Source organism: Anolis carolinensis, unplaced genomic scaffold, assembly GCF_035594765.1.
Source record: "Anolis carolinensis isolate JA03-04 unplaced genomic scaffold, rAnoCar3.1.pri scaffold_11, whole genome shotgun sequence".
Lineage (NCBI taxonomy): Eukaryota > Metazoa > Chordata > Lepidosauria > Squamata > Dactyloidae > Anolis > Anolis carolinensis.
This window is the reverse complement of record NW_026943822.1, coordinates 12,175,663-12,188,892: the sequence shown is the minus strand read 5'-3', so window position 1 is coordinate 12,188,892 and position 13,230 is coordinate 12,175,663. Positions and strand designations below refer to the sequence as shown.

Sequence of the window (13,230 nt, the reverse complement as noted above, 5' to 3'; positions counted from 1 at the left end):
ATCGACCCTGGATTCCGGGAGTTGTAGTCCACCCACAATCAAAGTGCACTGTGAACTCAAACAATGATGGACGTGGACCAAACTCGGCACACGGACCCATAATTGCAGACTTTGAATACCGGTAGGGTTTGGAGGGAACTGACCCTGGATTCTGGGAGTTGTAGTCCACCCACAATCAAAGCGCACTGTGAACTCAAACGATGATGGACGTGGACCAAACTTGGCACACGGACCCATCATGGCCACCTTTGAACACATGCAAAGTTTGGGGGTTGACCCACCATGTTGGGAGTCGTAGTGCACCCACACCCTAAGCCAGGCACCCACCTGGTAGTGTGCCCTCTGGGCTCCTTGGTGCTCTTCTTGGGCGAGGCGCTCTTTGCACAGCTGCTCCTCCATGGCGGCTAGTTCCTGCCACCTTCGATGCAGCTCCTCCACCTGCTTGTGGCTCTGCTGGTTGTGGGTGCGCACCTGTTGCGCCTCGTCCTTTGCGCGGAGGGGCCCTTCTTCCAGGAGCTGCTGCAGCGCCCACAGCCCGGCCTCATGGCGCTCCCAATTTTGCCCGCAGCTCCAGCTCAGCACCAGCGCAGAAGAGCCCTCCTCGCTCGCTGGCGGGAGAAGAAGCGGCGCAGGTGCCGCTCTGCGCGCCCTCTGTTGCCGCACTTTCTCCGCTTCCTCCTGCAGCCAAACCTTCTCTCGTTGAAGCTGCTCCAGGAAGGCCTCCAGAGCGGCGCAGTCCGACTGCAAGGCGTCCCATTCCCGGCGCAGGGCGTCCAACTCTGGAAGGCGGCGGTGGCGCTGATCCGTGCTGAAGCGTTGCAGCTGCGTGAGCTCCCGTCGCAAAGCGTCCCGTTCCGTCTCGGCTGCGTCTTTGCCCCGCTTCAGCTCGCTCACCGCCCGGCGCAGCGCCGACAGTTCGCTTTCCTTCTCCTTGAAGTCGCGGCGCGCTCCCGACCCGCGCAGAGAAGCCAACTCTTGCGCCAGGAGGCGGTTCTCCTGCTCCAGGTCCCGCACCCGCGCCACGAAGAGGCTCAGGCGGGTGTTGAGCTCCCGCAGCTCTTGCTGCTCGTCCCAGTCCCGGCGCTGCATCGCGGAAAACGGGGGAAGAGGGGAAGAGAGGAAGAGACAGGGCTCTGCTGCGGCCGCGGCGCTCCTCTGGCCTCGCCGTCTCTTGCCGCTTCGGTCGGAGCCTTCGCCCAAAAGGGGCGGGGAGGGCGCGCCGCGCACGCCTGGTTGCAAAACAGCGCCCCCTGCCGGCCAAAGGGGGAAATTAGAGCACTGCCCTCTCTGTTGGAATTTTCCTGATCAAAACCTATCTTTCTAACAAAGCCTTTGACTGAACTCAGGGCATACAAAGCTAAGGAAGTCCCTGGACTGTATCATGTCTTTAGGGGTGGTTTCAAAGATTTAATGTTTTATTCCAGTTTAATTTTATTTGGGTTGCGGTGAGTTTTCCGGGCTGTCTGGCCATGTTCCAGAAGCATTCTGTCATAGAATCATAGAATAGTAGAGTTGGAAGAGACCTCATGGGCCATCCAGTCCAACCCCCTGCCAAGAAGCAGGAAATCGCATTCAAAGCAACCCTGACAGATGGCCATCCAACCTCTGCTTAAAAGCCTCCAAAGAAGGAGCCTCCACCATGGCCCGGGGGAGAGAGTTCCACTGGTGAACAGCCCTTCTCACAGTGAGGAAGTTCTTCCTGATGTTCAGGTGGAATCTCCTTTCCTGTAGTTTAAAGACATTGTTCCGCGTCCTCGTCTGCAGGGCAACAGAAAACAAGTTTGCTCCCTCCTCCCTATGACTTTCCCTCACATATTTGTACATGGCTATCATGTCTCCTCTCAGCCTTCTCTTTTGCAGGCTAAACATGCCCAGCTCTTTAAGCCTCTCCTCATAGGGCTTGTTCTCCAGACCTTTGATCATTTTAGTCGCCCTCCTCTGGACGCTTTCCAGCTTGTCAACATCTCCCTTCAACTGCGGTGCCCAGAATTGGACACAATATTCCAGGTGTGGTCGGACCAAGGCAGAATAGAGGGGGAGCAGGACTTCCCTGGATCTAGACGCTATTCCCCTATTGATGCAGGCCAGAATCCCATTGGCTTTTTTAGCAGCCGCATCACATTGTTGGCTCATGTTTAACTTGTTGTCCACGAGGACTCCAAGGTCTTTTTCACATGTACTGCTGTCAAGCCAGGCGTCCCCCATTCTGTATCTTTGCATTCCATTTTTTCTGCCGAAGTGAAGTATCCTGCATTTGTCCCTGTTGAACTTCATTTTGTGAGTTTCGGCCCATCTCTCTAGTCTGTCAAGATCGTTTTGAATTCTGCTCCTGTCTTCTGGAGTGTTGGCTATCCCTCCCAGTTTGGCGTCGTCTGCAAACTTAATGATCGTGCCTTCTAACCCTTCGTCTAAGTCGTTAATAAAGATGTTGAACAGAACCGGGCCCAGGACGGAGCCCTGCGGCACCCCACTTGTCACTTCTTTCCATGATGAAGACAATGCATTGGTGAGCACCCTTTGGGTTCGTTTGCTTAGCCAATTACAGATCCACCTAAGTGTAGTTTTGTCTAGCCCACATTTTACTAGTTTGTTTGCCAGGAGGTCGTGGGGGACTTTGTCGAAGGCCTTACTGAAATCCAGGTACGCTACATCCACAGCATTCCCTGTATCGACCCAACTCGTAACTCTATCGAAAAAAGAGATCAGATTAGTCTGGCATGACTTGTTATTGGTAAATCCGTGTTGACTATTAGCAATGACCGCATTTGTTTCTAAGTGTTCGCAGACCACTTCCTTAATGATCTTTTCCAGAATTTTGCCTGGTATTGATGTGAGGCTGACCGGACGGTAATTGTTTGGGTCGTTCTTTTTTCCCTTCTTGAAGATAGGGACCACATTTGCCCTCCTCCAATCTGCTGGGACTTCTCCCGTTCTCCAAGAACTCTCGAAGATAATTGCCAGTGGTTCTGAAATAACTTCCGCTAGTTCCTTCAGTACTCTTGGGTGTAGCTGATCTGGCCCTGGGGACTTGAATTCGTTTAGAGAGGCCAAGTGTTCCTGGACAACTTGTTTCCCTATTTGGGGTTGGATTTCCCCCAATCCTTCGTCCATTCCGTGTTGCTGAGGTTGAAGATGAAGGGAAGTCATAGGGAAGAGGGAGCAAGCTTGTTTTCTGCTGCCCTGCAGACTAGGACACGGAACAATGGCTTCAAACTACAGGAAAGGAGATTCCACCTGAACATCAGGAAGAACTTCCTCACTGTGAGAGCTGTTCGGCAGTGGAACTCTCTCCCCCGGGGCTGTGGTGGAGGCTCCTTCCTTGGAGGCTTTTAAGCAGAGGCTGGATGGCCATCTGTCGGGGGTGCTTTGAATGAGATTTCCTGCTTCTTAGCAGGGGGTTGGACTAGATGGCCCATGTGGTCTCTTCCAACTCTACTATTCTATGATTCTATGATTCTATGATTTGTTTTATTGCTTTGTTTTTATATTGTTGATGTTCGGGCTTGGCCCCATGTAAGCCGCCCCAAGTCCCTTCGGGGAGATGGGGCGGGGTATAAAAATAAAATTATTATTATTATTATTATTATTATTATTATTATTATTATTATTATATTCAAAGAATAAGTTTCGTTGGCTTCGACTCGGTCTGGACTAAGGTTTATGTACAAGGTTTTGTGGATGCATGGCTCAAGTATTTTGTATTATTTTAAATCTGTTTTAATTGCTTATTTTTTTATTCTTTTGTATTGTTGTATATTGGCATCGAATTCTGCCAGTTTTGTATGCCGCCCTGAGTCCCTTCGGGTGAGAAGGGTGGGATAGAAATGATGGAAATAAATAAATAAATAAATAATACTATATAGGAAGGTAACGGCGCTCCATGCAGTCATGCCGGCCAAATGACCTTGGAGGTGTCTACGGACAACATCGGCTCTTCGGCTTCCAAGGTCATGTGGCCGGCATGACAGCATGGAGCGCCGTTACCTTCCCACCGGAGCGGTACCTATTGATCTACTCACATTGGCATGTTTTCGAACTGCTAGGTTGGCAGGAGCTGGAGCTAACAGCGGGCGCTCACTCCGCTCCCAGGGATTGAACCTGGGACCTTTCGGTCTCCAGCTCAGTGCTTTAACACACTTCGCCACCAGGGCTCCTAGGGGAAACCTTTACCATATAATAATAACAACAACAACAACAATAATAACTTCATTGGTTTGTTGTATGTCTTTCGGGCTGTGTGGCCATGTTCCAGAAGTATTCTCTCCTGACGTTTCGCCCACATCTATGGCAGGCATCCTCAGAGGTTGTGAGGTATGGAACCTCTGAGGATGCCTGCCGTAGATGTGGGCGAAACGTCAGGAGAGAATACTTCTGGAACATGGCCACACAGCCCAAAAGACATACAACAACCCTGTGATCCCGGCCATGAAAGCCTTCGACAACACAATAACTTCATTTTTATATCCCGCCTCTATCTCCCGGGAGGGACTTGGGGCGGCTTACATGGAGAACGTTCCCATTCTAACAACAATTAAAACCAACTATACATTAAAACATTACTCAATAAAATCAATAACATTACAAAAGACAATAACATAACATAAAACAGCATCATCAACCAACAATCTTGCATCTTCAAGCCCTGGCTGATTCCTGCCTGGGGGAATCCTTTTTTGGGAGGTGTTAGCTGGCCCTGATTGTTTCATGCCTGCAGAAGTCTACCGTATACCATGCAGCTGTGGACAAGTCTACAGAGGGACCACCAAACACAGCACTCAAACACGCATCAAGGAAGTGGAAAGGCACTACTGCAGACCACTTCAACCAGAGAAGTCAGCCATAGCAGAACACTTGATGGCCCAACCTGGCCACAGCATATTATTTGAGACCACAGAAATGCTGGACCACTCTAACAACCACCATGTCAGATTACACAAAGAAGCCACTGAAATCCACAAGCATGTAGACAATTTCAAGAGAAAGGAGGAAAATATGAAAATGGACACAATCTGACTACCAGTATTAAAAAAAACCTTTAAAATTAGGACTGTAAATAAAGAGCAACACTCAGAAAATAGGGGAATTCCAGACATGAAAGAATCAGGGCCAGCTAACACCTCCCTACAAAGGATTCCACCAGGCATTCAATGCTAATCAAGCTAATTGCAGCATTCACACTTGCCTCCAACAGACAAGAGTTCTTTCTTCCACCCTGAACATTATTCCACAGATATATAAACCCCACTTGCCTAGTTTCCAACAGACCTCACAACCGCTGAGGACGCTTGCCATAGATGTGGGTGAAACATCAGAAGAGAATGCTTCTGGAACATGGCCATACAGCAACCCAATACGTGCAAGGTTTTTTTGACATCACAGAATTTTAAAAAGGAAAGCATTGCCCCCACAAAGCATAGGAAGCGGGATAGAAAAGTGATCGAAATTATTGACTAGTTTTACCACGAAAGGTTATGCCATAATGAATGTGTTGCCCAGTCATTTCCCCCATTGGAAACTAATTCCAGCTCTTAAGCTGTCTACCTTTTCCGTGCAAGGCTTTGCTGATGCTTATCCCAGGTTTTCCACTATGTATTTAGGATCTGGAAATTCTGCTGCGAACCTCCAGAGGGCATGTTTTATACATCTTGGTGCCATAATCCCCTTTTCAAAATTACATATATATATTACATAACTTTCTGGAATGTTAAGTGACCCCAGAAGCAGACTGGAAAGCGGTTTGGAATTGAGCCAAACACACTTTGGAGGGATTTTCCTTTGTTTTAGAAGGAATCTTACAATAGTGTTGCCTTCATGCCACTTGGATCCCATCTTGGGATAGGAAATAAACAAACATATCTTAAGGATTTTTGTTTTATTCTAGTACAGTAGAGTCTCACTTATCCAAGCTAAATGGGCCGGCAGAACCTTGGATAAGCAACTATCTTGGATAATAAGGAGGGATTAAAGAAAAGCCTATTAAACATCAAATTAGGTTATGATTTTACAAATTAAACACCAAAACATCATGTTATACAACAAATTTGACAGAAAAAGTAGTTCAATATGCAGTAATGTTATGTTGTAATTACTGTATTTACGAATTTAGCACCAAAATATCATGATACAGTAGAGTCTCACTTATCCAACATAAACGGGCCGGCAGAACGTTGGATAAGCGAATATGTTGGATAATATGGAGAGATTAAGGAAAAGCCTATTAAACATCAAATTAGGTTATGATTTTACAAATTAAGCACCAAAACATCATGTTATACAACAAATTTGACAGGAAAAGTAGTTCAATACGCAGTAATGCTACCGTGTTTCCCCGAAAATAAGACAGTGTCTTATATTAATTTTTGCTCCCAAAGATGCGCTAGGTCTTACTTTCAGGGGATGTCTTATTTTTCCATGAAGAATTCACGTTTATTGTTGAACCAAAAAATGAACATTTATTATATACTGTACAGTAGTTGTCATCACAAACCAGCATAACCAGACAAACTGTGAATCCTATCAAGAATTTCTTATTACTACCAATATTTCCATGTACAACACTATGGTACGTACATTTACCGATCCTGCATGCTCTGGTGTTCTGTTCGGCGGGCACGCTTCTAAACAAAAACTTTGCTAGGTCTTACTTTCGGGGGAGGCCTTATATTTAGCAATTCAGCAAAACCCCTACTAGGTCTTATTTTCTGGGGATGTCTTATTTTAGGGGAAACAGGGTATGTAGTAATTACTGTATTTACGAATTTAGCACCAAAATATCATGATGTATTGAAAACATTGACTACAAAAATGCGTTGGATAATCCAGAACGTTGGATAAGCGAGTGTTGGATAAGTGAGACTCTACTGTATATTGAAAACATTGACTACAAAAATACCTTGGATAATCCAGAACCTTGGATAAGTGAGACTCTACTGTATCACTTTATGCTACTTTAAATAAATTACAGGCATGCTTTAGTTCGCATAACTCCAGGCAGTCAAGCTCCTGTCTTTGAAGAAGTTTAATGCCTTTTCGTCCTCACCCTCTGTCTAGCTGCATGTTTTTAGCGGCATCAGCACCGGAAAAATCAGAATCTGTAGTCTAGTATCAATTTGTCTTGCTTTAATCAAAGTTCAGAAATGCTTCATTTAACATAATATCTGACAGAGAAGCTCCTTTTCATGAAGGATTTTAATGCCTTCTCTTCCTCATGTCTAGCTGCATGTTTTTAGCATCATTGGCATCGGAAAAACCAGTATCAGTATTTATGCTGTTTTATTTCAATTACAGGCCTAGTTCAGTTAACATAACATCTGGCAATGAAGCTCCTTTTCATGAAGTCATTTTAAGGCCTTTACTTCCTTGTCCTCTGTCTAGCTGCAGGATTTTTAGCAGCATTGGAAAGATTAAAGTAGGTGGGCTGCAAGAACAGGGACCTTATTTATTTATTTGTTTGTTTGTTTATTTAATACATTTATATCCCGCCCTTCTCACCCCAAAGGGGACTCAGAGCGGCTTACAAATTAAATTTACATACAATATTATATTATTAGCATAGCACAATACTGGCAATAAATTACCATATTGTAGCAGCAGCACTATATCTATATATTGTAATATTATTAATAATATTACATGTAATATATTATATATATATTTAATATTATTATATTGTATTATTAGTATTATATTGTATTACAAAATAATATTATTAATATTATATGCATATACAATATATTATAATATTATATATTATTGTAAATTATATTGTATATATGCATGTGTGTGTGTGTGTGTGTGTGTGTGTGTGTGTATATATATATATATATATATATACACATACATACATACACATACATACTAGCTGTGCCCAGCCACGCGTTGCTGTGGCAAAGTATGGTGGTATGGGAAATAAAGTATTGAGGAATTGGTGGTAGTTAAGATAAAGGGTAAAGGTTTTCTCCTGACATTAAGTCCAGTTGTGTCCGACTGCACACTGAAGTGGATTATCTGGCAGTGTGGAGTCAAGATAATCCAGTTCAAAGCAGATAATATAAGATTATAAATGGGTTATATAGCTGTGTGGAAGGTCCTTGAGTCTACATTGCCATATAATCCAGTTCAAATCTGATAATCTGTATTTTATAGGCAGTGGGGAAGAGGCCTAAGTGAGGCCTAACTCTGCCTGTCCCCTGGGCTGAGTGGGTTGCTTGGAGACCAAGTGGGCGGAGCTTAGCCTTTTAACTGGCAGCAATTGGATTAAAACAATTATTCCTCTCCCTCTAATTAGGACTTTATTTTTCTTTTCTTTTTGTTGTATGAACGTAGAGGCATGGATGAGGGGTTGTGCTGCTAAGTTTAGTGTTTCTGGGATGTGTAGTTTTGTTGTTTTGTCCTAGGCTGAAATTTCATTACCCTTTTATATATATAGATATACATATGTACATACACACACACACACACACATATAATTAGCAAATTACTACCTTGTAATAGTATATCTACTGTAAATAATACTATGTAACATGATTTTTGTTCCTGGGTTATAAATGTCATTTCCTAATTGGTTCTATCATAAAAACATGGGAAAAGTTTACGAAACTGCAAAAACTTTGTCTTGCGGGAGGGACACCCTGCAGCATGTTATATTATATGTTATACTAGCTGTGCCCGGCCACACGTTGCTGTGGCTAGGACTTAATTTTTTTTTCTCTTTTTGTTGTATGAACGTAGAGGAATGCATGAGAGGTTGTGCTGTCAATTTTCGAGGTTGTGGGGCATTTAGTTTAGTTGTTTTGTCCGGTGCCGTGATTCCATTACCCTTTTATATATATAGATAGCTGCATCCAGAATCCCCTCAAATTCTTCCAGCTTCCATAAATTGTTCCTGGAAATGAACCATCAACAAGGTTTCAGTGAAATGTCTATTTGCTTCTTACAAACAGACTTGAACATGGGAATCCCTAACCAGGATTGGAAACAAATTGAATGGCTTTGCTTCCAAATCAATGGGTTTTTCATTTACCAGCAGAATTGGAAAAAGATTTGATACTTCTTGCAACTAACATTGAGCTCAAGTGGATAGCAGACAGTGTTTTTGGTGGTGGGGAAATGTTGAGCCATTTCCACTCAAAGCCTCTTGCAAAGTTGGATGTGAAGAGGGCTGTCTCTGAGTCCCAGGTGCATATCGAACGCTTCCAGCTATAAACAGCCTCCTGACGTCGCCCGAAAATATCTCGCTTGTTTGCACAGAACAGCTTTAAAAAATCTCGCGGGTGCCATGAGGAATTCTTCTTGCCGCGGTGTGCAAAAAACCCACATTCCTGCACTGGGTTCATGACAGAAAAGTTGGCCTTTCATGTGGCTTCCACAAAGTGTTGCCTAAAGGTTTGATACGAGAATACAGAGCCTCCTGGTCCTCTCCTTGGAAAACCCCATAGATCCTGAATGTTTAGGGATCCAGAATGATAGAACAATAGAGTTGGAAGGGATCACATGGGCCATCTAGTCCAACCCCCTGCCATGCAGGAAAAGCACAATCAAACTATCCCTGACAGATGGCCATCCAGCCTCTGTTTAACAGCCTCCAAGGAAGGAGCTTCCACCAGACTCCGAGGCAGAGAGTTCACTATTAATGTATTTATTATTTATTTACTATATTTATATCCCGCCCTTCTCACCCCAAAGGGGACTTAGAGCGGCTTACAAATTAAATTTACATACAATATTATATTATTAGCATAGTACAATACTGGCAATAAATTACTATATTGTACTATATCAATATATTGTAATATTATTAGTAATATCTATATATATAAAAGAGTGATGGCATCAGGGCAGCGGACAAAACAACAAAACTACAGGCCCCCCAACCTCGAAATTTGGCCTCTTCCACAGATTATCAGATTTTAACTGGATTATATGGCAGTGTAGACTCAAGGCCCTTCCAAATAGCTATATAACCCATTTAGAATCTTATATTATCTGCTTTGAACTGGATTATCTTGACTCCACACTGCCATATAATCCACTTCAGTGTGCATACTAAACATAAAGACAACCATACAACAGACATTCAATACCACCACTACCTCAACAATTTCTCAACAACACCACCAGACAACGCCACAGCAACGCATGGCTGGGCACAGCTAGTTACATATAAAATATTACTACCCTCTTGTGGTTGCACCTAGTAAAAGGTAAAGGTTTCCCCTGACGTTAAGTCCAGTCATGTCTGACTCTGGGGGTTGGTGCTCATCTTCATTTCTAAGCCGAAGAGCCGGCATTGTCCATAGACACCTCCAAGGTCATGTGGCCGGCATGACTGCATGGAGCGTCATTACCTTCCCGCCAGAGCAGTACCTATTGATCTACTCACATTGGCATGTTTTCGAACTGCTAGGTTGGCAGGAGCTGGAGCTAACAGCGGGCGCTCAAGCCGCTCCCGGGATTTGAACCTGGGACCTTTTGGTCTGCAAGTTCAGCAGCTCAGCGCTTTAACACACTTTGCCACCGGGGCTAAGCCCTGCATAAAAACATATTTATTTGTTTGTTTGTTTTGGTCCTTAGCCCTTCTTTGAAAATGCATCCGTATTTTAAGTTTGATAATGAAGGGTGTGTGTGCCAAGTTTGGTCTAGATCTATCCAGCCATATAGGAGCCTTTATGGAACCTACAATCATACATATATTTAGACATTGCCCTTGGTAGAGTAATGGGAAAGGAAGAAATGGGAGAATGGGAGTTGTAGTTTGGTTTTATTTATTTATCGTGTCAGAAGGGAATTGAGGGTACAGTTATAATGTATTAAAAAAAAACACAAAGTTAAAAACTTGACATTATACTAGATTGCCCAGCCTTCTGTGTACCCAGGAGGGAGTTTCTCAGCCACTGATTGATGTTCTGGGTTTTAACCTGCCACTTTGGGGCTCTCGCTTGCTGAGGTGTTCCTGCAAGTATCTCTGTGGATCTTAGGAAGCTGTTTCTTGATTTAAGGTGTTGGCATGCTGCTGATATCCGAACAGAGGATGGGCCTAAAATGTCACTGCCTTGGTCCTTTCATTATTGCTTGCTACTTCTCGACGGATGTCAGGTGGTGCAATACCTGCTAAACAGTGTAATTTCTCCAGTGGTGTAGGCGTAGGCATTCTGTGATAATGCGGCATGTCTCATTAAGAGCCACATCCACTATTTTAATGTGGTGAGATGTGTTCCACACTGGGCATGCGTATTCAGCAGCAGAGTAACAAAGCACAAAGGCAGACCTTGTACAAAATACAACTCCCACGATTCCATAACAGTGGACGAAAGTGAGGTTCAACTGCATTCATTTGATAGCTTAGATGCCTCCATTAGAAATGGGGCAAATTCCAGATAACATATTGCTTATCAATTTATTTATTTATTTATAGTATTTATATTCCGCCCTTCTCACCCCGAAGGGGACTCAGGGCGGATCACATTACACATATAAGGCAAACATTCAATGCCTTAACATAGAACAAAGACAAGACAAACGCTGGGCTCCGAGCTGGCCTCGAACTCATGACCTCTTGGTCAAAGTGATTTGTTCCAACTGGCTGCAGCTGGTTGCTCAACAGCCTGCGCCACAGCCCGGCCCCGGCAAAGCAGGTACAGTAGAGTCTCACTTATCCAACACTCGCTTATCCAACGTTCTGGATTATCCAACACATTTTTGTAGACAATATTTTCAATACATCATGGTATTTTGGTACTAAATTCATAAATACAGTAATTACTACATAGCATTACTGCATATTGAACTACTTTTTCTGACAAATTTGTTGTGTAACATGATGTTTTGGTGCTTAATTTGTAAAATCATAACCTAATTTGAAGTTTAATAGGCTTTTCCTTAATCCCTCCTTATTATCCAACATATTCCCTTATCCAACGTTCTGCCGGCCCGTTTATGTTGGATAAGTGAGACTCTACTGTATATTAAAATTGCTTCCCAGTGCAATATTAGTTAGGAAACAATCTCATGCTCAATCTATTCCCTATTCAATCAAGAGGTGGCAGCACCAGTTAAGGGCATTGAGCTTTGTTTTTATGCATCTTGCTCTTGATGTCAGGCAGTAAATGTTCTTGTAAAGAAAATAAGATTTCTGAATAGGTCCCTGAACTGTTACATCTGGGGTTGGGGAACCTTTAGATGCCACAAAACATGCCAACTGCCATCCAAATAAAGGAGTTTTACCATGTGTTGGGTGGAGCGCTGGTGGCAAAGTGTGTTAAAGCACTGAGCTGCAGACTGAAAGGTCCCAGTTCAAGCCCCGGGAGCGGCGTGAGCACCCGCTGTTAGCTCCAGCTCCTGCCAACCTAGCAGTTCGAAAACATGCCAATGTGAGTAGATCAATAGGTACCGCTCCGGCAGGAAGGTAACGGCGCTCCATGCCGTCATGCCGGCCACATGACCTTGGAGGTGTCTACGGACAACGGCGGCTCTTCGGCTTAGAAATGGAGATGAGCACCAACCTCCAGAGTCAGACATGACTGGACTTAACGTCAGGGGAAACCTTTACCTTTTACCTTACCATGTGTTGGAGGTAAAAACAAAAGATGTAACTCCTTTTACTAAAGTTTCCCCGATTGCCACAAAATGCCATATGTTATTAATACGGGCTGTGCAACGAAATACAACCAGATTCCAATTCAACTGAAGAGTGATACATTTAATGGGCCAATTAGAAGGCGCAAAATACATCATGTAACTATTTTGAAGTTTCCTTGGCTTCTTCGTGAAACAAAGATGTTACAAAAATCTTGCAGGAGAAGGAAAGAAAATGAAATGGTCAAGCCGCAGAGCTTTACAATTAAGGGGCCTTAATTGTCCCTTTGAAATCTCAGCCACCATTTCCGACGTGATGCAAAGACCCGCAGGCGAATTGTGGCACAAGCTCACCGTGCAGAGAGGAAGCGAGGCCATTAAAAGCCACCGTTTATGAAGCTGGCTGGTTTCCAACAGAAACCCTTTGCTGTGTCCAATTTGAGAAACATTTCATGGATCTCAGACTGTTATTTTAACGGAATCGTATCTGGCATTTCACAGGAACATTGAGAGAGGCAGTTTGCTTTTGCCAGAGACAACTGGGAAAAGGCCAAGCTTGGCCCATTGCTGTGCTACCAATCTTCCTCTGAATTAATTGTGTGCACACTACTTTGACATTTTGCCATAGCATACTTTGTCATAGCAAATTTCGACATG

General features: G+C 43.8%; 1 protein-coding gene across 1 annotated transcript in view; it reads right to left on the bottom strand.

Moving 5' to 3' along the window:
• The window catches only part of synm (synemin), a 36,103-nt gene extending 34,887 nt beyond the window's left edge, over positions 1-1,216 (bottom strand). Inside the window, exon 1 of the mRNA XM_008119346.3 lies at positions 328-1,216. Within this exon, the coding sequence (XP_008117553.2) occupies positions 328-1,089 (762 nt within the window). The 5' untranslated portion in view covers positions 1,090-1,216. The remainder of the gene's footprint in view (positions 1-327) is intronic.
• Between the last annotated feature and the right edge of the window lie 12,014 nt (positions 1,217-13,230).